At 32.9% G+C, this 27,927-nt stretch overlaps 1 protein-coding gene across 1 annotated transcript; it reads left to right on the top strand.

Annotated features, from left to right (window-relative positions):
* LOC124369929 (dnaJ homolog subfamily C member 25 homolog) lies at nt 1–27,918 on the top strand. The gene is made up of 7 exons (XM_046828128.1): nt 1–385; nt 4,292–4,433; nt 5,601–5,789; nt 10,330–10,512; nt 14,267–14,462; nt 25,027–25,092; nt 26,472–27,918. The coding sequence occupies exons 1-7, from the start codon at nt 280–282 to the stop codon at nt 26,592–26,594; spliced, it is 1,005 nt and encodes a 334-aa protein (XP_046684084.1). The 5' UTR covers nt 1–279; the 3' UTR covers nt 26,595–27,918.
* Nucleotides 27,919–27,927: the final 9 nt, after the last annotated feature.

The raw sequence follows: 27,927 nt of genomic DNA, 5'->3' as shown, positions 1-27,927 counted from the left end.
TGCTGCAGTGTGAATTATGTACATGATTGACTTGTGAAGTGCAGGTCTGGTTGTGGTTATGATATAAATTTGATTCAAATAAATTGGGGGACAGCCGCTATGGCTTATAGACATTCTGAAATATTGTTGCATTAAATTTACAATTGCTAACAGTATCACTGTGTAAATAACTTTAGTAAAATACTCATGATGGAGGAAAGCCGATGTGTTCCTAGAACTTATTTCCATAGCTTTTAAACATTTTATGTAGAGAGGTTAGGTGCTTATATTTAACTTAAAATGAAACTAAAGACTTCTATTTTGTTGTTAATGACACTAGTTTATGAAATTAAGGCTGGGACAATGCTGGAAGGTTTCTACTGTGGCCCTGAAAATTGTTATGAAGGTAAGACCAAATTATATTTTTGATATAGTTTAAATCTTGTCCTGTTGGCATGGTGTCTGTCTTATCAGTTATCTCTCAACCAGGTTATAAACATTCTGGATTCCATTCAATGTCATTTCATAAATACTTATTGAAGGTTTTTTTAGTGAACAATATAATTAGATAAACATCTGGTACAAATTTAAAGAAGTTTTACAGCTAGTTTTAGATGTTGTATCTGGAGAACCAATATTTAAGTTACAGAGATTAATCTTAAAGCAGCTGCAGTATAATAAGTGACCACCACGACAATCGAATTATCGATATTTATGATTAATGAATCCTCTTATATATAACTTCTGAAACCAAATTATGTTTGGCTGTTTTTATTTCTTAAAAAGAAATAATTTAGTTATGAATAAAAAACGATATAGTCTATGTACTATATTTATAAAACGTAACAAACAAAACATTGCAACATCTAGGACTAGCTACATTTTTACTATTTCGAAGCATAAATGTCTCTTGACACCTTATGACATAAATAACACATGTCATCGCCATTGTACTTGTGGCCATTAGAGATGGACAGTTTATAACGTATTAGTGTCAGTATCAGGTTTATTCAGTGGTAACCTATTGCCTGCATAAAGTGTTACCAGCAACACCCTGTTATTTCAGTAACAGCTGGGCTAAATGATTTGGTGTTCTCATTCTTTCTATTATTAAGCTACTCAGTAACCCCTTACATCTGAGGCTATCGTGCAAGTAATGAGGCTAGGAACGGACATATTACGGTATGGAATGTTATTACGAAATATAAGAAGGTTTGGATTAGGTATCATAAATATGTTACTAGTAGTATCAAAATTAAAGACAACCTTTACAAGTGCTTACATAATCTGAGGTTGAATTTGGGCACTATCTTGGGGGATGTTTTTCTGTCCTTGCCAGAAGTACATGAAGGCGCCACTTGTCTGACGTCAGATCACATTGGACAATCTGGCTTGTGGTCTGAGGTCGGGAAAGTACCAATCGGAAATGTCCATGGCCATTGATGCGAGCTTTGGTTTGCGCCTTCCCCACACTTCTAGTGAAAAAAGTAAAATATCTGTCAAGATAGTACCTAAATTCAAGATCATGTAGCATGATGCTATTACCGAGAGTGGATTGGCATAAACATGTGACCATGGTAACAGGTAAACGACCATGTTATTTTGGTAATAGGTTATTTGACAAATAAACAGTATTTCTCATCTCTAGCGGCCGTTACTAAAATACCATACACATGATTTAGCCTAGCTTTGCTTGAATTAATTTGGAACAATAGGCTCTAGTCTCCAACAGAATTACGTTATAGGCTTCTGAGATTGTATATTAAACAATATTGTTATTCTGTAAAATAAAAACAGCTGGTAATTAATAATTATGAATATATATATATATATATATATATATATATATATATATATATATATATATATATATATATATATAGTTTTAGGGCCTATTTGATATATAGGTCAAATGTTTTGATATTCAATAGTTTAGATCTTTTAGTTGATAGTTAATTCAATTGTGATGGTGTCCACTTATTATAATGCAGCCCTTAAAACTGTTATTCACCCCTTTTTTTACAAATATTTTTAGCTTTTTATATAATTAAATAATAACCAGGATGTAATTGATATTAAGCATATTAAATATGGTTTTAATTTGAGTAAACTCAAAATATAGTAATAGCCTATTTTAAAGTTAGTAAATACTGTCTTATTTAACAGCAGTCATCCTTACACAACAAGTTGTGGCTAATAAGTTGTATTGGTTTATTATCCATATCATAGATTATAAGTTAGTTCAAGCTGGTTAGATTCAAGTCATCTGTAATACTGTAGTCTAATGACGACTTGAAGAAGCTTTTTCTCTAGTACAGATTGATGTTTGTCTATGTCCATTATCCTATTTAGGTATAGATCATATGGATAGAGGTAATGCATGTTTTTGAAGTTATGTCATACATATATGGAGGCAGTTTGGAATCTGGGTATTTATAGACCATAGTTTAGGGACACCCAATTAGTATTTTACTTTGTGATAGGGAAAATTTTGGGAGGAAACATGAATCGGTAACATCTCGGGTAGGTCTGACAGTCACGTAGTTAAGTTAAATTAGAGTTTTCATTGGTGTAATTTTGTGTTGGCAGCCGTTTCGTGTTGGTCACACTGATATCACTCCTTCTCCTATCTTTTTAATCCTCCACCCAGAACCTGATTCCCTTATGTTGGCCTAGTTTGTTGATGTTGTCTACAGTGAGTAGACTGTAGGGTTGAATTCGGGTTTTAATTTTACAGTACTTTTTAACACTTTCCTAACTAAAATGTTTGGTGATAATGACAGTCTACACAGTCAGGAATATTTTGAAAGTGGTTGGTTTTAGATTGTTGTAGTTGGTGTCTGTATTTACAGGAATCTGTCCTAAAAGTTATGAAGTTCAACAATTGTGTGTATTAACATGTTCACTAAGATCTTAAACACAATAAGCTAACCAGATGTGAAAAAAGTTTTGGCTTTTAGCAGTGGTTTCGAGAAGACAACTAGTGTTTTTAATGGGTCGGAAATGGCATAAATAGCTTATGATACACCTGCATAGGTCTCGCACACAGTATCTCAAGATTTTACACTTGTGTCACATTCACAACACAGTGTGGGTGCAATTTTTCATTAATTTATAATGAACTCAAAAGAAATTATGAACCCTTTTTATATTTTAATTGATTTAAAATAAATCTACTGTAACCATTAGTGCTGGGTTAGTCACATATATTATTGTATTCTTAGCTCAGTGGGCTACTATGGGTAGCGGTGGCATATCTCTATGTCAAGATCAGAGAAATATTATCACCTTTTGTTTGTCAGTAGGCCACATTGATTAACCTCCATAATTTTCCATTTAAACTGAATAGGCCATTACAAGTGGCCTACTGTATTGCACAGTCTTAACATTTGTTATATTTATAATTTTTACCCAGGACATGCATGAAAAGTGCTGTAATCTCATGGCCAAACAAGTAATAAAGTTAGTATTTCACCATCATATACAACAGTAATCATTGTTTTATCATGTGAGTGTAAGTGTCATTGTAGTTATTATAGTGTATACCAGGGGTTCGCAAACTTCTTAGACCTGTGGCTCCTTTATTATACATTATATTACCGGCATGAATGAATACAAACTAAAACAGTACATCACTATATGCTAGAATACACTATAAAACATGGCGTCTAGTTTTAATTATAATTTTATGTGACTGCAATTTCTATATTCATTACCAATGTTTATTAGTAAATATTATATTTACAAAATATTAATAGGCTGAAAAAGGAAGGGGTAACCTTAAAGAAATGTAGAACTCAAGCACTTTTATGAGAAGAACGAAGAAATTGAAGGGTTTATTATTTAATTTGTCGATAAATAACTGCCTGATAATACTTTTTAAATGGAATTAAATCAAAATAATAAACTTTTCCAAAGCGTTTTCCTGCCCTAGTCAGAGGGACAGACTAGTTTATCTTTAATAATTTCATCAAAGCTTGGTGTTATTTTCACATCTGAATGGTTTACCCTAACTAGTGCACTCTGTAGATAACCTCACCGCACTGTTGGTCAAATCTGAATGGTTTACCCTAACTAGTGCATCTGTAGATACCGTCACACAATGCTGGTCAGATCTGAATAGTTTACCATAACTTGTGCGCTCTTTAAATATAATGATCCATAATGATTAATAGAAACTTTTGAGTCATTGACTCTTTATGTTTTCCTTGTGAATACACAAACATGCTCATTTTGTACAGCTTTCACTACTTATAAAATCACATATTGTTGGTTTGAATGACTTTTTAAGTGATCTAATTTTTGTTTACAGTGTTGGGAGTATCGAGAGAGACGTCTAAAAGTGACATAGCGAAAGCTTATCGAAAGCTTGCAAAGAAATATCATCCAGATTTGTATAGAAAGGAAGAAGACAAAACAGAAGCAGAAGCCAATTTTAAAAGAATTGCGAATGCGTATGTATCCTAATAAAATTAAAACTTTAATATAGAGAAATGAGAAAACATTTTCAACGTAGAAATTAAAAAAGAAAAAAAGTTGAAATATAACAGTTGATTATATTTTTGTATTTATACTACTTAAAAATATGAAGAAGTACTCGAGTTTTAAATAAATGTACAATGTATGTCCAATTTGTTCGGGTTAGCATGAAACACACAACAAGGTATTGTACGATTCTTACTGACAGGAGACCTGCAATGAGAGGACAGTTCGTGTTGCTTCAATCTACAACCATTGTTTTTGTAGTTACAGTCAATCATTATAAGGTGACTTTAGAATCACCACAAGTCTTGATTATACAATCAGATAGGGCATTGCAATGTTAAGAGTTTGAAACCAAAACAAAGGAATCGGGAATGTTGATGAAGTACAACTCTGGTGGACCTGTCGGGTGGCGTGTTAACGTACGTTTTCGTTCTAACGTTTACAACTGTAGGATTGGGGCACTTCTTTCCCTACACTCCTACCTCCCGCAAGTTGCTTCTGTCTGTAATCTACTAGGTTGATTTATTACTAGATAGTGCCCTCGAACTACTGTTGTACTTTTGGAAGGGTTGCTAACTACCTGAATTTTCATAGAGTGTTTATACTGCGAGTAGACCAATACAAATGTATTTACTTTATTCGCTTGATTCTATACTTAATTACATGGTTTAAGTATTGGTCCACAACTATCTGTAATCTGCCATTATAAATAATTAATCAGTTATTGATAGAACAGAAACTGTCTTGAAAAATAGCTACAGTAGAGCGTCTAAAATTCGGACATAAATAATCCGGACCCTCGATAACCCGGATTCAATTCTGGCGTGTATAAAAAGTAATTTTTTTACACAAAATGTGACTACTGTATTTTTTCAGTAAGTTAAACATTTAAAGCTTTTGTTATTAAAGTAATGAATATTTTTATTTATCCACTCCACTTCCGTAAATAGCAACGTTATTTATGCTCGATTGCACATACATTTTCATTAGCTCATTGTCATTACCTCTTTTTTTTGTCTATTTCTAAAATTCTGACATTTCACAAATCCAGACGGGGCTGCGTCCTGATTGACCTGATTGATAGATTTAAATAATGTGGCTAATATACTTAGATTTGTAAAATGGAATAATTTCAGGTATGAGATACTGAAGGATGAGGAGACTCGCAATGATTACGATTACATGCTGGACCACCCTGAGGAGGTCTACAGCCATTATTACAGGTACTACAGGAAGAGATTGGTCCCGACAGTGGACGTGAGGCTGGTCATTGCTGGTACTATCTCTGTCATCTCAATCATCCAGTACTTCACAGCTTGGCAGAGGTATTACCTACATTAAATATAGTAAAAATAAAATTAGTTTAACTCATAGCTTATTAACGTTATATTAAGTTCACTTAGGACAAGAAGATAAGGGAACCCCTCATTGCAATTAGCCTTAAAAGGACCTTTGCGCTTTTTCCAAAGTGACAGGATATTCTGGAAGGGTAATATTGGGGGTAGGGGTTACCTCCTGTCGAGATCCATAAAAAAGAATTTAGGATTAATCGCAATCATGTATCCTCAGAAGAAGGGGATGCCAGCTGTGTACCAGCCTCTCCAGTCAAAGCAGGCAGGGGATAGCATGCCCTTATATGAAGGCTAGCAAGAACCTTTGACTCTTAGGGACCCCCCCCAACTCCAACAGTCATCCACCACAATAGAGTAGACCTATTGATCTTCCCCTGCATCCCAGAATCTCAACATTTACGGTTAGTGATGTGCTAATCCTGGACATCTATAAGGTTGCCCAGATTTGTGATGCATCGGTTTTTGCTGTGTGGGTTCAACTAGAAGGTATAAACCAGCTTGAAGTGAACCCTTCTGGGGTGTAAATTAGGAATTCCTAATGTTAGCTAAATCTATATAAGCATATATTTCAACTTTTTCCTGTGAATTTCCTAATACTATCAAATTAGTGTCATCCGCATACAAACACACTTTGCTCATGTTGCACATACACAGCTCATGTTGGTATTTTTAATTCTCCTCTGCTTATCGTATGAAAAGAGGCCCTAATTTAGACTCTTGTGGCACCCGATGCTTTACTATTTGCATTTAATGAAAGCAACTTTCCTGTCAAAAGTAATGTGTGGATTATATGCTATGAATTGCACTTTCACATACTTAAAATATAAAGTAAACCAAAAAGTTCTTTTTTTCTATTCCCAGTTTTTTAATTAAGTTGTTAACACTTCATGAGAAACACTGTAAAATGCCTGTGATAAATGCAGAAAAATGTTTATCGCTTTTTACCCTGCATCAATTGAATTTATTATATTTTCAATGCATTCTACACCAATCTGCTTCAGAAGCTATCGTTATTGCTGTTCAACAGTCAAAATAGACTTGGAATCAATAGTGCCTTGAAAACACACTTAAGATTTCAACTTAGTACATACACAACTTTTCAAAATTATCATTTTAAGATTTCTCATAATAAAACACATTAATGGACCATTACTAAACAAAACAACTTGAATTTCTATAAAGACATAAACCGATGTAAAACTAACAGTATAAAATATACAAAATAGAGCAACAAACATGCAGGTGGCCACCATGCTAAAAATTACTACTATACAATTGACGTTGCTATGCCATTAATTTATACTAAAGACAACCTAACATTTAGCCATACAACAACTCCTGTACATACCAATATGTTTACAGGTTCACTATTTTCATTTTTCATCCCCATAAAACACTCTCATTTGTGTGTACAGGTTAACTACCACAATCCCAGGTCTGATTGATCTATTTTTAAAGACAAATATATGCCAAATAAACAAAAATATAACTTATCGAACATGGAAATTCAGCCGTGAGGATGAGTATCCAGCATCCAATCTTGTGACGATTAGATGGGTAGGGCTGCTCCCCCTTACTCCAGTCAGAGTCAGAGTAAAGGCGTGACTACAACGGTGGCTCAGATTGCCTCTCGAACCAAGAACCCTGTCCACAGACTCAGAAATAATATCGGATTTCACCAAGAAATAGTTTTGACCTCATGTTCAGTGCAAAACATCCAATTATTATTCAATTTAGTCAAAGAAAATGTGTGCACTTCATATTAAATAACATGGTAAAGGAAATGTTTAGGTTTATTTACTACTTTCATTATTTATTGCATGAATAACAACACATCATTTATAACATGATGTCGTTCAGTTATTACATCGATAAAAATCATGCAAATTGTGAAATGTATATGAATTTTCCTCCAACCAAAAAAATAGCAATGTACAATACATTATAATAATTGAATAATTCTTTTAAATATTTAAAATATTAAAATTTTATATCATAGCACAAAATTCCACCCTCTCTCTTTGAGAACAATCTAAAGAATCATATAAGTTGATTTAAAATACTTTTAAGTTTTGAACACAATATTTTAACATAATACAATAATACAGTTAGGGTCAAGTATGAGGTTACGAAGATTGATTAGACAACGTTGCATTAACTATCAAAAACCCCTTTAATTAGCAATAATCAAGCCAAGATACTTTTAGACTCTATTAAAAAAAATATATTACAGTGGAATAAATCAGGGGTAAAACCATATGTATTTGCGGTTATAATAATATGCCAAAACTATGAACCGGTTATTAAAAACTGGACATTACGTTATACAAACATTGCCTTAGTATTTTAAAATATTTAATTTTCATAGTCAGATGCACACTCAGACATATATTTTACATACAAGTAACAAAAAAAAAATCCCCTTCCACCCATAAAAATTCAAATGAAAATATTTATTTGTTATGTCTAAAAATGGTGAACAAAATTATATAAAATACAGTTAGTTTTCCAGTAAAACAATTTTAGAAAAGTAGCTTACAAAACTGTGAAAAACGGCTTGATGTTTGAGGAAAATATTAAGGGCAGTCAGAGGGTTAATTAGTAGTTGATGTGGACATATTCATTGGTACCTTAAACAATTTGATAATATTTCAAGAAAATTTCATGGAGCTGTATTCATGCATAAACAGACTAGGCGTAAGTAAATTCTTCAAATCGACTACTCCAATTTATATTGAGACCAATTAACTCTATTAAGAAACATGTTATAGGTAATTGTTACAATTTAGAGATCAAGTGCAATATTGTATTTTAATTAATCGGCCTTACCTCTTCACAGAAATTGTTCATAGAGAAGAGGGCTCTTGTGACGTCCAGTCTTCCAAGTTCCAGCCATAATCCAATAGGAGCACTCTGTTATCAGATCTGTAGGACTGATTATTAGTCAGACAAACGATAAGAGTTGGAGCAGGAATTTTCCGGACACTTGCCATCGTTCAGTGATACAAAAAATCAGTAACACTACGTTTCGTGATCTGTAATCTGATCTCTTCCTCAGGTAAATTGATAGGAAAATCAGGTAAAATTACCTGAGGAAGAGATCAGATTGCAAATCACGAAATGTAGTGTTACTGATTTTTTGTATCACTCAACGATGGCAAATGTCCAGAAAAATCCTGTTTCCTTCACAATCCTTTCATCGTCAAAAACAAACTTCAAACAAAGAAGAGTAGAACATTTATGATCTGGTCCTGTAAAGTAATACACCAGGAGTTACACGCACCATCCACCCTTTTGTGATTAATTGTAGGACCTGTAGTATCAGTAAGAAATCCACAGAATGGTTTACGGTTCAGACTTTTAAAGGCGTGCCACAACAACGGATATGCTAAGTTGTTAAGTCTATACCATTCGGAAAGTAGCTAAAAAAATCTGGTGATGTTACAATTAAGGGGATCCCATCCTCTCCAACAGTCATCCTCCTCAGTAAACTCTGTCTGTTGACTAACCCAACACCCTGATATTTGCAGTAGTGATGTTCTGCTCCTGGACACTCATTGGGTTGTCGAGATTTAAGTGATACATCGGTTGTATCCTTGTAGAAGCGAACTCTCCTGAGTTCCTGACTATGTGTCCAACATTCCTACTTCTCACTGTTGGGATGTTGGGTGTACGGACACAATATGAAATACCAGACAGACAGAAAGATTGACAATAAAGAAAGAAAGAAAGAAACACTTCTTTATTGAGGCGAAATTAGGACCATATGGTCCTTTCTTACATTTAACCTCTTAAAAATATGTCTTAACAGAGCAAATTAAGGCTAATTAACTATAACACTTACACTTACAGTATTCCATTCACTCTTCCATTCACGCAGTCACGACAATGAATGTGGGAAAGTGTTTATTGAGGAAGTGGTTCTCTGATACCTTTCAGAGAGTCCACTTTAAAACATTGGTGTAGACTATAAATATGAACACTCGTCTGTCAAATTTTCATTATGTTTAGAGCACTTAAAGATATATTTTCTGTCTCTTGACCGTTTTAAATACTTTTCTGTAATATTCAGGGAAAGATCAAGACCCCAAGCACCTAAATGTGAATGTTTATCCATAATCCTCTAACAGCATTTTACATTTATTTACAAAATCAGAGGGTCTTATAAAACCTTTAAGATTTATGAGGTTGTATATGTAAAATACAGCTACTTATGATAAAATCACTTGTAGGGTAACAATTACAATATTTTCAATATGGCAAGTTTTTACGGAATGTTAAAACTACATGTGATCTTAGTGACTACTACAAACGGCTTGTTTTATATGGAGTATTTGTGGCATACTTGTATCTACCAGGGGGCAGCTGAGTGAAGTGTTAAATAAATTGTATAGATAAATGGAGCCCCAATTCAAAGAAATTGCACATAAGCCTAAGTGTCCATTCTCAATCAACCACCTCAATGTTTGCATCACGAGTTTATCTGATAATATGATTTGTTTTGTTGTAACAGGTACGAGACTGCAATATCTTTCCTTTTAACGGTTCCCAAGTATAGGAACAGAGCTATGCAAATTGCAAAAGATGAAGGACTACTCGATAATGCCAAAAAGACTAAAGGAAAGACTAAAGCTGAAATTAAAGAAAAGACAGAATCTATTTTAAGACAAGTCATGGAAAACAACATTGATATCAGGTAATTATCAACACCATACAAGGAATCTTGAATGGTAGATGCAAACTTTGTGTATCCCATCTGAGATGTAGGGTTAAATAGATATAGATTATAGAGAGTTCAGTGGCTTTTAATAATGTTTTCATATCTCAAACACCAACAATGAGAATGATGTAAGATTCAATCCAAAAGCGATGTGATACAAGAATAGTTTTTATGCTAGACATATTGAATTTCATGCGTGTGTAATGTGGTTAATTCTCCCCAGCATCTACGCACTTTTGAAGTTGGATTTTCCTTTCCATCTGTTGAAAATACTTAAATACTCGATTTCTTTGAAACCAGAATTTGTTGAACCCAAACTGCTATTGAATACTAACTGACCCTTGAACAATGAGATAAAGAATAAGATTATCACAAAATGAAAAACGATAAGGTTGACCCCCAAACTCAAATCTTTCCACAGTCATGCGTACAAGTTTTGAGGACTACTCCCTTTTTGTACGTATTCAAAATAATAAGCATTTATATATTCAGTTGCCAACTTTTTCATCAAAATCAAGTAAATTTTGAAACGTAAGATTGGCAAAAGGTGGTAATTTGTAGGTCTTATTTAAAGAAGAGGGTGATCCTCCTTTAAGCCCTATTCTGCTCATCCTCATGGCCCACTGGCCTGTGGGAGGATCTTATCAAACAGAATAAGTGGGAGAGTCGATGCAGCAAAAGGTCGATGGAACTGATTAAAAGTGCTACGTTGAAAAACAGGACTGTCTCTAGCACAGATCCTATGTCCTATGTCTTAGACCTCTCGGCCATCAGCGCTTTCAAAAATATATCTGTCTTGATATATGTAAAAAACTAATGTCATACCCAACAATTCGAAGCATTCCACGTTACTTATATAGAATATTAGCGTAAATAGTAACTTTGTCATATCAGTATAAAATAAAAGCATTTTATATGCAATATTCATAGGCAAAAAAAACTTACATTTACAGCAATCAAAAACACATTTATTTATCAGTATTTTTACTTTAACAAATAAAATATTGACAGTGCTAAAAATCAACTACAACATGTGTATTTTGTGAAGTTAAACATAAAGAGTAATTCTAAAATACAAATACAGGACCAAAACTGAAGTCTTAAGTGGTGCCTAAATCACATCAATATGTTGATATTTTTGACATCACAACAAATAAAATATAAGACAAGTAATAGGAGTTAAACATGATATTTTAGACAGTTCAATATGGATAGTAACTAATGTAATATACGAGTAAAATATAATTGCTAAATCAACATCACTATTACCTCTTTATTCCCAAATAACATAGTTACAAAATCGTGTCACAAACATACAATAACTCTTTTTGTATTTATCACCTTAGTGACACATATAATTATATGTACATTAAATTGGTCAGAAATTCAATACAGTTCTACGAGAGTAGACTGTTAACCACCAACGCAGCCAACTGACCACTTTACATATATTTATTATTACCTTTAATGCAACAGTCCTAAACAATACCTTAAACCACAAACAAGAAAACAAACAATCCCACTATAAACAAAAACCCACCTAAAATATGTTCACCTCAGAAATCAAATCAACAACAGACAACAATAATAGTAATAAGTAACAATGGGTGTAAATAATAAATAACAATTAGTAATATAGCACTCATTCAGTAGGATGTTATTTATTATTTATAACAATTACCCATCGATGAAATAATTATATCATTCATATAAGATGGTGATCTTATACGAGGTCTGTCCAAAAAGTATCCGACCGACGACTAGTAGGCGGCCGTGGCGTAATCGACCGGCTCGAACCGGTTATTGGAGGGGAGGGGCGAGCCTACTCCTTCCCATATTTGGCATTGAATTCGATCCGGTCACTCATTGAGTCACAGCGCTCTGTTCCGTACAGTACTGCTGTGTGTGTGCGTCGCATTTCAATATGACTGAACGTGTTGAGCAGCGCATTTGCATTAAATTTTGCCAAAAACTTGTTACTATGGTACGGAAAGTTTATGGTGACGTGTCTATGGGCGATACACAAATAAAAGAGTGGTTTAGGCGGTTTAAAAATGGCCGCATATCAGTGGAGAGTGATGATCGATCTGGCAGGCCTTCAACGCTGAAAATGTTGAACGTGTTCGTGCAGCAATTAATGAAAACCATCGATTGACTGTCCGAGAGCTGGAAGAAGATTTAGGAGTACCAAAATCGTCAGTTTATAACATTTTACACGAAGATTTAAAAATGAACTGTGTTTCGGCAAAATTTGTTCCTCGGCTGCTGACAGAAGACCAAAAGAACTGTCGACTTGAAATCGCACAGGACAATCTGGATTTGATAAAAAGTGACCCAGGGCTATTTAAAAAAGTTATTACTGGTGATGAGTCATGAGTTTATGGCTACGACCCTGAAACAGACTCAATCTTCACAGTGGAAAACTCGCGAAGAGCAACGGCCAAAAAAAAACAAGACAAAGTCGAAGCAATATCAAGACAATGCTGACAGTTTTTTTTGACCAGGATGGCGTTGTTCATCACCAATATGCTCCAAGAGGCCAGACAGTGAATAAGGAGTATTATCTTGAGATCCTAAGGTGGCTACGAGATGCAGTGTGAAGGAAACGACCTGAACTGTGGACAAGCCGTGACTGGATCCTGCACCACGACAACGCGCCAGCTCATTCCTCAAATCTTATTCAGCGTTTTTTGGTTAAACACGACATCAACCAACTACAACAGCCTCCCTACAGTCCTGACATAGCTCCTTGTGACTTCTGGCTATTTCCGAAATTAAAAATTCCTTTGAAAGGAAAAAGATTTGATGATGTTGAACAAATAAAACAAAATGCGACGAAGGACCTGTTGGCCATTCCGAAAAATGAATTTAAAGGTGTTTCCGGAAGTGGGAGGAGCGTTGGAATAAGGTAGTGGCTTGTGAAGGGGAGAGTACTTTGAATGGGACCAGATTGCCGTTGCCGCCGAGTAACGTCAGTTCATGCCAGACGTCAAGGTCAGATACTTTTTGGACACATCTCGTATAAATGAAGATGAGCTGAAGTGTGGTATCTCGATATATTACAATCCTGAGAATTGTAACCATAATGTAGAGGAGTTTAAGCAGATCTTTGAAAGATGTTAAACCGTACAATAATAGCAGCATTTCTGGCTCTTCTATTCTCACAAATAACTTTAGTTATTAGTTTATATATTAATTTTCCTCTTACTTGTAAACATTCACAACCAGTGGGATGTGAGAAATGTTCAAAAAGGTTAGTTATAAATGTGTATTTCAACATCTGCTGTATACAGTGTATTTTGTATATTTTAATATTACAAAACGTCCTGTTGTGTTTATTCCTCTACATATTTTTGTGTTTACATTGAAATATGTGTGAACAAATGTGCCCAATAAAATAGAGAGAATACACACATTGAAAACATCTAATTAACAAACTTTTTGAACAAGTTTGTGTAATAAGCGTAACATATGTGTATCTTTTTTAGCATAGTACTATATTCAGTGTTTATTTCTTTATAACATAATTTTTACTGTAGTTATATTAAATTTTAAATTTACTCTTAGTTAATTACAAAAGTACAGTAATATAAAATAATGTAATTTTGTGCTTACATATTGACTGTGTTTTCGGATTATCCATTCCTTATTTCTCAGATAATCAGAAGATGCCTGAATATTTTTCTCTAGTGCAGTCTATTTAAATTTACCTTTATTTGTACTTTTCCAGGGGAGGAAATGCAAAACCAGAAATAACAGATTTGCTAGTTTTCCAACTATTTTTCCTGCCCTACACATTGTCTAGTTATCTTTACTGGTATGTGAGTTGGATTATAGCCCATAATATACGAGGATTACCCCTCAGCGATGATGAGAAGCTGTACTTAATCAGGAAACACATGAAGAAGGGTGTAACACAATTTGAAGTAAGTGAACTGTTCCAATTCAAATTAAAAATATGGGTTGATCTTGGAGTTTATGTTTTTATTTGTATTTAACCAAACCAAATCCTTGTTTTAAAATAAACTAGTTGTGTTCTTTCACTATTTAACATTAATCCATTGACTTTAAACCATTGTGATAATTTTAAAAACGAGATGGTTTTGTTGATTCTTGAAATTGGACAAAATTTTGAGCTTTGATACTGGCTGTAGTATTATCTGTATGAAAGGTGAGTTTGAAATTAATGTTTCTTGGTAAGGTAATTTACATAAATTTAAAAAAGCAAAGGTCCCAAAATAGAACCTTGAGGATACCCGCAAGTTACCATACACCAATCAGATATAAACTTGAATTATCTTTAATCGCAATTGTTCTATGCTATCTATCAGTAAGTTAAGGATAGAACAAATTAAAAGAAGAAGAAACTTTAGTATTTAAGCTTTTCTAATAATATTTGGTGATCTACACAATCAAAAGCCTTGGATAGAGTCACAAAACACACCAGCTGTACTCTGTAACCCATCCAAACTCCAAGCAACCTCATTCATAAAATTGCAATTGTTTTTATGGTAATACATTCTAAAGCCATACTGTTTTGCTGAAAAGATATTATTATTATTATTCTCAAAAAACTAAAGTATGGGCATTGTCAAAACTTTTGGAAAAAGATGACAAAACCAAGACAGATTGATAATTGTCGGAGCAATGTTTACTTCTTGAATAATGGTTTAATTTCTGCATATTTTAATTGATATGGACAAACTCCACTCCTCACATGTTTTTTTTATCATGAAGTAGAGTATTTAAAAAAATATGTCACCTGCATTTCGAAATAAATCCAAGGGCACTTCATCCCATCTTGATGATTCTTGTTTTTAAAACACTTGTGAAACATTAATAGAATGATATTCTGTTAATGTTTCTAACAGACACAGGCTCCAAAATAAACTCAAGAGATATTTTGAATATTTACATTCTCTAAATACTTAATTGCACTAGACCCATCACTAAAAAACATTTCATGGCCTGTCTATATAGTGAAGGTCGGGAAATGATCTCGCAGGATCTTTTACTCTAAGCTCTGCCTTCACAGTTGACCAGACTGCCTTACTCTTATGTCTGCATTTTCAATAAATCACTATTTACTAGCTTTTTAGATCTTTTACACATAAATTTTAAAATTTTGTTTCTAAGTTTTGACATATGAAATAAAGCCCTGATCATTACAATGTTTGGCTAATTTACGTAACTCTCTTTTTCTTGCACTTAATCATAATACCCAAAGTGACCCAATTTTTTTGAGTACTCTTACGATTTATTTTTGTTATACACAACTTGAGAGGGAAGCACAGTTCAAAAGCTAATTTTAATTTTGACATAAAAACATTAAAATTTGGATGACAATGATTTTTTCAAACTAAATTCTAAGGAGTTTTACTAAACGCGTTTAAAAATGTGGAAGAGTTTTGTTCTGAAAAGATCCTTTTTTTCAAACATTTACTTTCAACTTTGTAATCTCGGTCTTTATTGTCAATAGTAATAAAGAGTGCTCTATGATCAGATAGGCCCAGGTCTACAGTTCGAGGACTTTAGCTGCGCGTGTGACCTTGAGTGTGTGGTGATAGGCTGGAGGGGTGGTGGGGTAGCATTATGCGCTACGTCCCGAAAACATTTCCTGTGACTCATGGGCAAAACCCTCCTTTCAGGAATCGTATTGGCCCAAATAACTCATCACACTCGCTAAAATCAGTCTGTTTTGTGACAGTGCTGATTGTGGTGGAATTAAATAATAAGAGAAAACCAAATAATAGGATTTATCCTTGTTTTTCAGATGTTATAGTGTTGTTTAACAAGTTTTAGAAAATAATGTATTTGTCAATACTAATCTGCAAATCGAAATCAGAGTTTAAAGTTGTTAAAGAGATTGTTGCGCCTTCATCTCAACGGCTAGCACGCAAACGCAACCCGCCACACAGATAGCGTTTATTTGTTGAAAGAGTAGTATCTGGGCCCTACGAGCACAGCTAAATTCCTCCAACTGTACATTTAGTAAAATTGGATCATAGCTTTAAGCTTTTTTATTTAAGAAAAATATTGTCAATACAAGTTTTCAAAGTCAATGTTAATCTGGTAGGTTCCAAAAATTTTTTTAAACCCATAAAATATGAGGTTTAAAAACATTGTCTTTTGAAACTGAGCTTTACATTTTTCTATAATGTCTATGTTCAAATCCGCAGCAATCAGCACTACTTTATTTTTAAATTTGTTCTAATAAATTTAAAAAGACTTTCTAATGTACTTAAGAACAGTTTTTAAGTTAGTTTTATTACGGTATTCGTAATATAGAAAAAAAACAATCATTTTTCAATCTGTTATCTCCATACAGTAGACTCCCTCTGGTTCCGCCCCTGTTATTCAACTGCCGGTTAATCCGGTCATCTTCTTGGAAATTATAAACCGGTCGCAGGTCAGTTTCCACCGGTAGAAATCGACAGGATTCAACTTGTTTATTACGTATCCGGCCAAACCATAAACAAATCATATCAGTTCAGTTAAAGATCGATTTCATTTGTTACGTGTTTAACTGTGTCAAGTGCCTGCAGCAAAACACAGTTTAGAAATTAAGTAATAAACGTAAACATGTAACGGTGAAAATGCAGTCCAGGATTCACGATTAGTTTTATTTATTACATATTTATCCCTTTTGTCGTATGTATCATTATTTTATGTGACTGGAACGCTATGACAGTACAACAATATTACCATTTTTTCTGACCATTTTACCGGGCCGAATCTTTTCTGGGGCCCGCCAAAGAGTACAACCCTGGCTATACTTGATTATTAAAACCATTTTAGAGTTCAGATTTGGTTCTGATATGATTCTGTAGGTTATCAAAAAAATTCCAACGGTTAATCTTGCCGATTTTTAATCCGGTTGTGGGTCCGGTCTCAAGGTGGCCGAACTAGAGGGAATCTACTGTACATGCTCCTTGAAACACACCTTGTTCAGAGTATATACACAAGTCAGTTTTGTCAATAAATTTCATACTATTTCTAAGCAATATATAAATACCTCCATGAATATTAAAATCTTTACAGAAAAAAACTAGCTACATTCAAATTTGGCAAACTGTTTAAAAAGTTTTTTTTTACTGTGCGGCCATTGTTCATTGAGAAAAATTACTTTAATATCTGAGTTATCCTGAAGTATATACAAATAATAGATTTTAGAGATTACATCTTGAACATTTAAATGCATGAACATTTAAATGCATGAGCCGTAAGGATTTGCCATTACTGAATAAATCACTATTATTAAATCCAGTCAGGCCTAGATTGTAACTAACACTTCTAATCTAGGCCTATCTCTAGTTCAGGGTTTAAGCTGCGATCGCATTTTATGAAACAAGCTGAGAAAATGTGATGCTGTTAGGAAAAGCTCTCGTAAAATTGCAACGAAAGCGAGAAGAACAAACTAACAACGAAAAGTACATTGCATTTTAGAGTATTAAAACATTTTTTTTGTCAACGATACTATAAGATTATATATTCTGTCATCACATTTAATTTCATGTATTATAATATATTAGACACCATGCTAAGCCGCTGGACGACGGACTTTCTTGTTGGAAAACGTCTGCCTACTCTCGGATCGAAAAGTACCTGAATTTGAACGTTAACCACAAACTAACTAATAGAGCTAAAATAACCAAGTGTTGTATCTGTAAGAATGAAAAAAGATACTGGTTTTTGGCGCTTTACTGCTAAACTGCAATTTTGAAAATTAATTATTCATTGTTAAACCTGCCATTGGAAGTCCAAAACTGATTAGAAATGATCAAATATAGTAAAACAATATTTTATTTATTACAGCCTCCTCTTGCAGTTGAGGGCACTAGTGAACCATACACGATTGTCGTAACACTGCCCTAAACGACCCGCGGTAAATTAACAAAATCTGTTTAATTAAAATGGTGTTAAAAACTATAATTTTAAATTGCGTTTACACTAATAAATGACCTTTAATCCTTCGCAGGCCACTAATAAATCCCTTAACTTTTCTATAACGCCAAGACAAGTAAAAAAATGTTGTTTCTTTAAGTTCAAAGCTAATTTTTATTATAACTAAATTATAAAAGGTAAAAGTATAAAACAGGGAATTTTACTTCAAATTAGTGTATTTATTGTAAAAATAAAAAAAAGAACTATTTACAAAACTTTTTTTCAAATCAATTTCAATTTCATTGTAAAATGTAATTAAACTGAGTTTAATAACAAGTTTAATAACATTTTACTATAACACAAGATACATTTTTGAAACTAATCACAACACTACTACACGATGAAGAATAAAAACGACATACATAGCAGACAAGCGCACGCTCGTAACAACCGAGAAAGCAGTAATATACGCCACAGATATGTTTGATTATCGCTCTGTAGAAGACGCAGAACTGACAAACAGGTGATCGGTTTTAAACAAAGGGTGCTCCCGTGCCCCTGCCGCTGAGTGATGGTCGTTTATAAATACTTCCTTGGCAACCGCGATGAGCACGGAGGCACAGAGCGTGCACTGGGCATTTCAAAGGCCTTTTGTGAACTAAAAAACTCTCCAAGAGACATAATGTATAATATCAGATATAACTGTATTGGCGTTTTGATCAATGCATGCCATTCAAATACATCCGTCTACAGCGTGGGAAAGGTTAAAATAAAAATAATGACTGTAAGCTCAATACTGTGACCAATGCTGAACCCGGTTAAGAATAAAAGTTAAAATGGTTGTTAGTCACCCTTGTACATATATTGTATAAAACTTTTGTCTTAAGGATTACAAGTTTTCCTTGGTATGAATGTTCAAAATTGCAATTTGGTGAAAACACCATAAAACGGCACATTTCCATTCTTACCAACATAAAAACTTCAATTTAATGTTTGTAAACAATTTTCTTTACATGTCTAGGTACAGAAATAAACAATCTAAAAAGAAACAGAACTAACTGGCGTTAGTTAGTTCTAGCACGTTTAAGCTCACTCACAACATTCAAACTAGGTTACTATCCTTTTTGATGCGGGATTAGTATCCAACAAACGGCCATGCTTGTTGCTATAACAGTGGTGGTGATGCACAATCCCTGACACGCAGATGAACAAAAATGAACGTTGTACGCTTCTAAACGTCATCTTGCCGTCTGTAACTAGTACTGGAGATTTTTTTAGGTTATTTTATAATCAGATTTTATTTTGAAATGACGGACATTCGTAAACTGTTAAGTATTACTACCAAATTAAGCAATTTTTTAATGATCTCTATTAAAGGTACTAATAGAAACTAATCCATTTCAATGAAGTTTAAACATTGGTGTTTACAAAACAAAGAAGACTATTAATGATGTTGGTAGGGCCTAATAAGTTTTATTAAAGATAAACTAATGTTAAAAGTCACTTGTTTTAAACATTTAAAAAATCACCATACTGTTTTTATTTTGTGTTTTTTATCAAAAGAAGCCTTAAGTTAAAGTTTTTTTTAAATATTTTAACAATAAATAAAAAAAAATTATTTTCTAACTAAACTGTTTATAATTAAATCTCTTGAAAAAAATCTGTTCATTATTGAGGTTCTAGCTATTTTAACAACAGTCTATTTTTTAATGTATAGTTCTGGAGGCTAAAGTATTCAAGAACTTCAGACTTTGTCGATAAGTATTATTGGATTCTCCGCTGAAAACCAATGCTAAATAAATGCTACAGGACAAATAATTTTGCTAAAAAGTCTGAAGAGATTTTTAGCATTTTTGCTAAGAAAATTTTTATCTCAGCTTAAACCCTGCTGTAGTTACTAGAGATCTGTTAACGGTTTCTGAAAAAAACTAGAACTAGGCTCAGACAATCCTGGAATGTGATGAGGTGTACTGTGTATTAATGTCTGTTGTCAGTAAAAAGAGGATCAATTCTTAGAATTAACTTTATCAACACTTATTTTAATATGATTGACCAAAGCGCATTTGCCAGTCTTGCTGAGATGTTGCCCACTGTATGTGAAATGATGTCTAGGAAAGCCTGCTATATCAATGTAGTTTACAAGTTTGAGGTCAGAAAATTTTTTTGCAAGAGTACCATTCAAGCAGTGAATACTAAAGTTTTTTTGTAGAATATCGTATCTAAATGGCACGCTAAGAATGTGGAGATTTGTTCTGTTATTGACGTTTACCAATCTATATGTATCAAAACCATTTACAATGTTTACGTAACTAACCTCGTCACAGTCACTACTGCCAGCCATGAACACTGCGTGATCCCCCTTATCGAAGTTTGTTGTTAGTTGGTCCAAGTTTTTTACAATGTAGTTGAAGGTGCCATCTAGTGTTACCACCGCTCCTACCTTGTAGGTGCGTCCCAGCTCCGTCTCTAGTATGGGCACAATGTCTCTTCCATAACCATCGGAGACAACTAGAACTTGCTTCCTTTTATCCTGCATGTTAACCGATGACTTGGCCTATTTTCCCTTGTAGAGCTGGCTGGCTGACTGTAAACCTGTGTTTGACTAGGTTTGGTTGTTCAACTACGTAGCTCCGATGTTCGGTTTCCAATACACAGTAGATATTTATTGAAGAATGTTCAAACGAGTCACAGTTGGAAACAAATTTTTCTTATTGCACCTTGTCTTCCTGGATCAATGGTATACTATCAAAAGCTCTGCTGATAATATAACAATTGTTATATATTGTAATAAACAATAACAACACGAGAAAAGTTAAAAACTGTATAAAACTAGAGACCACAATACAGTCTGTCGCGGCAGCTAATATTCAACTGTTCTTGATAAGCAGAACAATACCTGAGATATTTGTGATGTGATTGGTATAGCAGCAGTCACGGTCACGTTCGTGATAGTGATAATTGAATGAAATAATACAATAGCCGCAGTTTACGAGCGCAAATTTTATGATTTTGCTTCAGTCAGAATCACTTGATTTATTATAAACACACTAATTAGATTTCCATGTAACTCGTTAAAAGTAAAATTAATGATCCATGTAAATTGATTGCCTGCTTTGTTATTAGAGTATGTGGGATGTAGCACTTTTTATGAGTTTTGCATAAATCATATTTAGGTTTCTTGGAGAAAATTAATGGAAGTTCATGTTTTTTTATAAGCATATGAAAATGAACATGTTTGTTTATTCAGATTAATGTTGAAGTTCATGGATGACAAAAATAAGAGGTTATAACATAATCTAAGAGCATAAACATTCCTTTGTCTTTTAAGAAATTTAATTCTGGAAAATACTCCTCCATTAGGCATAACTTTTAAATACGTGTTTTTAAAATTTTGCTGAAGTAAAAAAGATCACTATTTTTTTTTTTTTTTTAAGGCAACTGTTGAAAAATTTAATTTTGTCAGTTATCCATGACTATGATAAAACATGATACATCATTGGATTTCAATATGTTTTTGTGAAACTTGTAGATTTTAAAACATTTAACTGCCACCATTTTGTAACTGATACCTACAGAAAGTTAATGTTTTGCATGATTGTGTAACTCGTAATTAAGGTTTCTACTGAGTTTAATGTTTAAGTTTAATTTATCTTAAACCTTTCATGAGATAATATTTTTTTCCAAAAACACACATACAGACAGATAAATTCTAAACTAAACTAGATAGAACACATATTAACATGTACTATATGTACTAGTTTTTACCTGCTGATCAACGTGGTAAAGTTTGTTTTAATATTTTCGAGCCACCTTGTATATAAAACTAATGTTGTAATAACAAACTAGCCTAATTTAAATAAAAAAATTGAGAAGACAATAACAAGCTAAAAGATTATCAAGTGTAGTACAATTTTGTAAAATAACATTGAAGTAATCATTAACCTTTTTAACCCCGACGTCCGTATTTACGCGGACGTCTTAAATATGGCATAAACTCCTGACATCCCTATAATGCTAATGTGCATTTTTTTAAATTTTATTGGCCACCTATTTAATAAAATTCTTTGAAATTACACAGACTTGTGAAAAAAGATATATTGCATTAAAATATAATTGTTCGTAAAGCTTTGACTTCATATTTTGCCAGTCTGTGATTGAGAAATTCCAATTCACCTCATCTGACTGCTCACTGATTGTCGCATACAGCTGTATTTGTCTACGTTGTGAATATTGAACTTTGTTTAATGTTATTAGGTTAAAACAGTGTAAAGTACGACAGTTAAATATTAGATTGTTACATATTTTATTTGAAAATGAGTAAACGGAATCGTTCTAATGTCCCGTAATCGAAATTTGACATTTGACATTTGTGAAACATGTCAAATGTTTGTGAAAACGATTTCAGTTATAATTTTCTAAAACATTTCTGAAAACCTATTCTAGATATGTAAATATTGTATTAAAAGGTTTTTCATTTTTTAATTATAGGCTATAAAACAGTTTTAATTATTTTATCAGAAAGAACTTTGGTTTTATGTTAAGTACTGTGAATTTCAAAGCTCGTGTTACATTTACTTGCACAAAAATGATAAAAGGGAAAAATGACACCATGTCCTTACAAAAATGTATGAGTCAAGAGTCAAACAATCTTTATTCGTGATAATCATGTTACATGGAATAGTGTCAAAAATTAGTTTTAGAGTAAACATTAAATTACATACAAAGGAATAACAATTTCTATACATTATTCAAAAAGATGTATAATATCAAAAAACTCCAAATAACTGTAAATTGGGTTGTTGGTAAGAAATGTTTTGAGCTTTTGTCTGAAGTGATTTACAGACAACAGTCTTGTGTCAACAGGTAAAAGATTGAAAAGCTTCACCGATACTACCTCAAAACTTTTTTGAGTTCTTGCGTATTTATGAAATTTAATGAAGAGATCCTGTCTATGTCTGGTATTATGCTCATATACATCTTCAAAGGCTGAAAAGTTTCCAATCTTGCATCTGACATAACTTAAACAGTAAAGTACAAACATTGCTGGCAAGGTCAAAATTCCAAGTTCTTTGAAGATTGGTCTACAATGTGCTCTAGATGGGGCTCCAGTCATTACCCTTAATGCTCTCTTTTGAAGAACCAGTAGACGATAGCAGTAGAATGGTTTCCCCAGAGAATGGTTCCATATGCCAAGTGGCTATGAATATGGGCATAGTATACGGTAAGCAAGGCCTGAATTGAGATGGTGCGATAAAGGACTCTGAGAGTAAATATTCCGCTACAGATTTTCTTGACGAGCGAGCTAATGTGTGTCTCTCATCCTAAATTAGATTCAAGGTGCACACCAAGTAACTTGACAGCTTCAGAATGCATATTTCTAGTGTATGTTACACAACTTGTGAATAAAGTACGGTAGGCTTATAGTTTTTGTTTCACTGGAATAACAATTAAATTTAACATAAAATAAGTATATATTTGTGTGTCAAATATTTTTAGCTATTGTTTTCAACAACAAACTTGAAATTCTAAATTTTTTATTAATTGTTTATGTATATATATATTAAAAAATTAAAAAACTTTCAAAATGTTATTTTTGGTATCATATGTTTGTGAACTACATTTAATAAGAAGTAAAACTAAAAAAGAACTAGCTTGATGATATCTTAAAAATAGCCCAGTCACGAGTTTTTTTTTACAAAACACTTTTACATTTTCTCCAAAAAAAATAGCTTGGGATTTTGGCAGATCAATTGATATGATGCCCTGGTTTAAAAGGGTTAAATTATGTTAAAAATTTGTGAAGTGAAACAAAAGTAGATAAATCCTTTCAATGTTTCAAAATTGTCTTGGTGTTTTTGGCGATTACCTATTCAAAATGAAATGATGTGGCAAGAGCTAAGAATTATAACAACTGCTGATTTGTAGGCCTCTATTCCCATCCATTCTTCTGTTTGCTTCTACCTTTCGACACTGGCCATTACGAGTAAGTGCAGTCAGTGTTTTGTAAGCTTGTTTATGTTGTGATGTACTTAGTGTTCTTTTCATTGTAAAAAGCTTTTATGTTATTTTAAGCAAAAAATCTAACAACTATATTATCATTCAGAGTAATTTATTTACCAAACATGACATAACGACACTGATACTAACTTGACATACCTCAGATGTTTTCTCTGTATGTTTATAATCTTTGTAATGTCCGTAAAATTTGTATCAAGAAACTCTAGGGTGAAAACGAGTTTATGATTGAATATTTGCAAATTAGGCACTTCTGTAATAGGCTTACTGTCATTTTTTTTTGCAAATTAAGGGTTTAATTAAGCATTATGCTAGTTTTAAGCTTTTACCAGAGTTTTAGAAGGAGGCTAAGACATTGTGTGACTTGTAACATATACTGAAATAGGTACAGTAGTCAAAGTCTGTCTTCCTTATAACTGTACATCAGTTTAGAAAGCATAACTGCATCTTACGTCATGCCCAATTAACGAGGCATTGCTGCTATTATTTGAATTTCAACACTTGAAAGTTTTAAAGATTTCTGTGTTGTGCTCGTTTTAGATAAATTGCCTCTTCATTGTATATATATTTAAAAAAGAATGTACTTTTCAGGCACTTGAAGCTAGTTCCAAAGAGGAGTTCATAAAACAAGATTTGTGGATTAAAGAAAAATTTGATGTGAGTATAATCCTGTATTTAAAAGTTAACTTTTCCTAAATCCCCAAACATGTAAATATAGTACTTTCGTAATAGTTTCTAGTTGTTTGGTAAAACATTTTATAATCCTCATCTTGTAAGAATTATGGGGAGGGGGTACAAGAACTGTCCAGAAAACCTCTCATTTAGTTTATCTTGGGGAAGTTAAAAGCTCACAACGAATTAGAGCTTTTATTTACTTACAGTTGTGTCATGACATGGGTACCTGAGCACACAACAAATGAGGTCTTTATTTATAGTTGTGTCACGACAAGAGTACTTCAGCACATAGCAAATGAGGTCTTCTTTATTTATACTATTATCATTCAAACTATGCCAGTCAATTTGTTCAAGAAACACATAAAACATATTTTGATAAAGAACTGTATGTACTATGTAGAATACTTTTTAGATATAGACGACATTTAAAATAAACATGATGTAGCTTGGTGACATTTTATTTAATTTTTTACCATTGTCATACACTTTTATTAATGTTTTTGACAAATAAATATTGTCTGTTCTCTAACTGTGATACAAGTACCTTAATGTAAACTGTAAACTATTATTTAAAAAAAATATTGTATCTGTTTTTACTTCGTTTTTAATTTATAATTGTGTTTAAGTGGTAATTTTAATTGTTTGAATTTTAAGCGTTAGTGTTGAAGGTCTTTAGTCACACTGTTGGTACTTAATCGTTTTTTTCCTGTTTTGTGTATTTCTATTTGATAAACTGTGTATTTTATTTGATAACTTTTTAACTTTTAACACTAGAATAATGTTTATCTTCGGACCACTTAAAGGAAAATAATTGTATTGTAATATAGTTTTTTATTTACAATACATGTTTATTATGTCCATGACAATGTTTATTGTACACTTGTGTATTTAGTGACAATAAAGCTTCTTGATTCTTGATTCTATAGTTATGTCATGACAAGAGTACCACAGCACACAACAAATGAGGACTTATCTGTACTTACATTTGTATTACGACATGCCGGGAGAGGCCCTACTGAATAACAACTTGTTTCTCCTCTCAGTCTGATGTAACTGATGAATTTTGAAATTTTACATCAGTAGTCAAAAGAGCAATTAGAGTGGTTTAAGAAGATCATATTACCACACCAAATTAAGCTCATCAATTAACAACCAAAAAGGTTATGAAAAGTGTTTATAGGGGTGCAAAGGAATTTTATTTTTACAGTTATTGCAATGTGGAATAACTAACGGTTTATTAGATTAATTTTATTCAGAGTTAAAATACCTTTCAGTACTTGTGATTTTTAAATTAGTTAAAAATCATCAAACATTTCTTAAACTAGTCTGAACGTATTAGTATTTAATGTTTGAAATTTCAGGCATGGGCAAAAGAAAAAGAAGAAGAACAGAAGAAACAGCTTGCAGAGAACGCCCGTTACAAAGCGTATAGGAGACATGTGAAAAATCATGGTACAGGACGGATGACTTTTGACGACTCGTGATTCAACATCTCCTCAGTTGTCTGCAGTATTTATTCTTCTGTTCCATTTTTTCTGGTTGTATAATATGTTTTATTCTTCAGGTTTATTCCTGTCTAAGAATATTTTAACTCTCAGGGAACCATAAATGATGTCAAGAGAATGTAACAGTAGAATATATACTGACACACATCATCTATGGTCCGATAAGGGTTGATGTTGTGGACAGTTGCCTGTAAGATACTGTTGTAAAATTTCCTGGAGAGCACAGATGATGTTGGATAAGCAAAGTAGCAGTGTTACTGTTACAATTAACATTATCTATGGTCTTGGAAAGGGTAAGGAATTCACTTGTTTAAAATAGACTGGTGTTTTTTTTTTTTTTTTTTTTTTTTCAAAACAATTTTGCATAGCATGGAATGTTGAAGCCCGATTTTGAACTTAAGAGCCAGTTATGTCCAAAGAAGAAAATATTGATTTATTATCATGAAATCATAAAACCGAAGGATGTAACGGACTTTATTTATTTGCGTGAGTTTTTCCCAGACTAGATTTGAAATGACAACAGGATTTGTAACAATCAAACAAACCTCAGTAAATGAAATATTTAAAAAAACACTAGATCAAAGACAAATATCTTTTCCGGCTCAGTTGGAGGAAAGGTAGATTTCACAAGAGCCTGTCATCTCGAAATGTCAAACTGAAGATGTATTATTAGTTTAGATGCACAACACTGATGGGACAATAACCCTCAATGTTGGCATGTTAATTTATTCGTAACACTTTTAAACATTTAGAAAGTCCATAATCTTGAAACATTACTAGACAAAAGTTGGTACAACCATATAAATTTCTTTGTAAAAACATGGACTTGATTTAGTTACAATCAATTGGAAAATTATGTTTGCAAACATAGTAACTTATAACGGTTCAATTGTATACTTCTATATCTTTACACGGCCATCATTTTGAAACCTGAAAAGGTTTTGAAAGATGAGTAAGAATAATTGTTGCTTGGAATTACTTAACAATTTTATGAAAAGTGTCAATTTTTATTTATGTTGTGAAATACGTGATATAATAGTTTTGCTCAAATGCGAATGGTCACTAACTTGAAATGGTTATTGGTTAAGACTGGCTAATAAACTCATCCAAAATATATACAAATATTCTCTCTGTACAAAGTTTAGTTTTTACGAAGGTGATCCAGAAAATAAGGTCCTATTCACAGTAACTATTCAAGCGAACAGCGCAATGCGCATGCACGCCGACTCCCAGTATGCCTCACGTATGAAATGACACCATTTGCAATTAAATCAATGTAGAGTGCTATTTACTGTGTGAATTTAAGATGTTC

Source organism: Homalodisca vitripennis, chromosome X (assembly GCF_021130785.1).
Source record: "Homalodisca vitripennis isolate AUS2020 chromosome X, UT_GWSS_2.1, whole genome shotgun sequence".
Classification (NCBI taxonomy): domain Eukaryota; kingdom Metazoa; phylum Arthropoda; class Insecta; order Hemiptera; family Cicadellidae; genus Homalodisca; species Homalodisca vitripennis.
This window is presented reverse-complemented; position numbering and strand designations above follow the sequence as displayed.

What these genes read in the sequence shown, in the direction of transcription:
- LOC124369929 (XM_046828128.1), top strand. Translation starts at nt 280, where the DNA reads ATGAAACTAAAGACTTCTATTTTGTTGTTAATGACACTAGTTTATGAA. An exon ending in CCCTGAAAATTGTTATGAAG is followed by an intron (nt 386 to 4,291) that starts GTAAGACCAAAT and finishes TTTTGTTTACAG; the next exon opens with TGTTGGGAGTATCGAGAGAG. An exon ending in TACTTCACAGCTTGGCAGAG is followed by an intron (nt 5,790 to 10,329) that starts GTATTACCTACA and finishes TTGTTGTAACAG; the next exon opens with GTACGAGACTGCAATATCTT.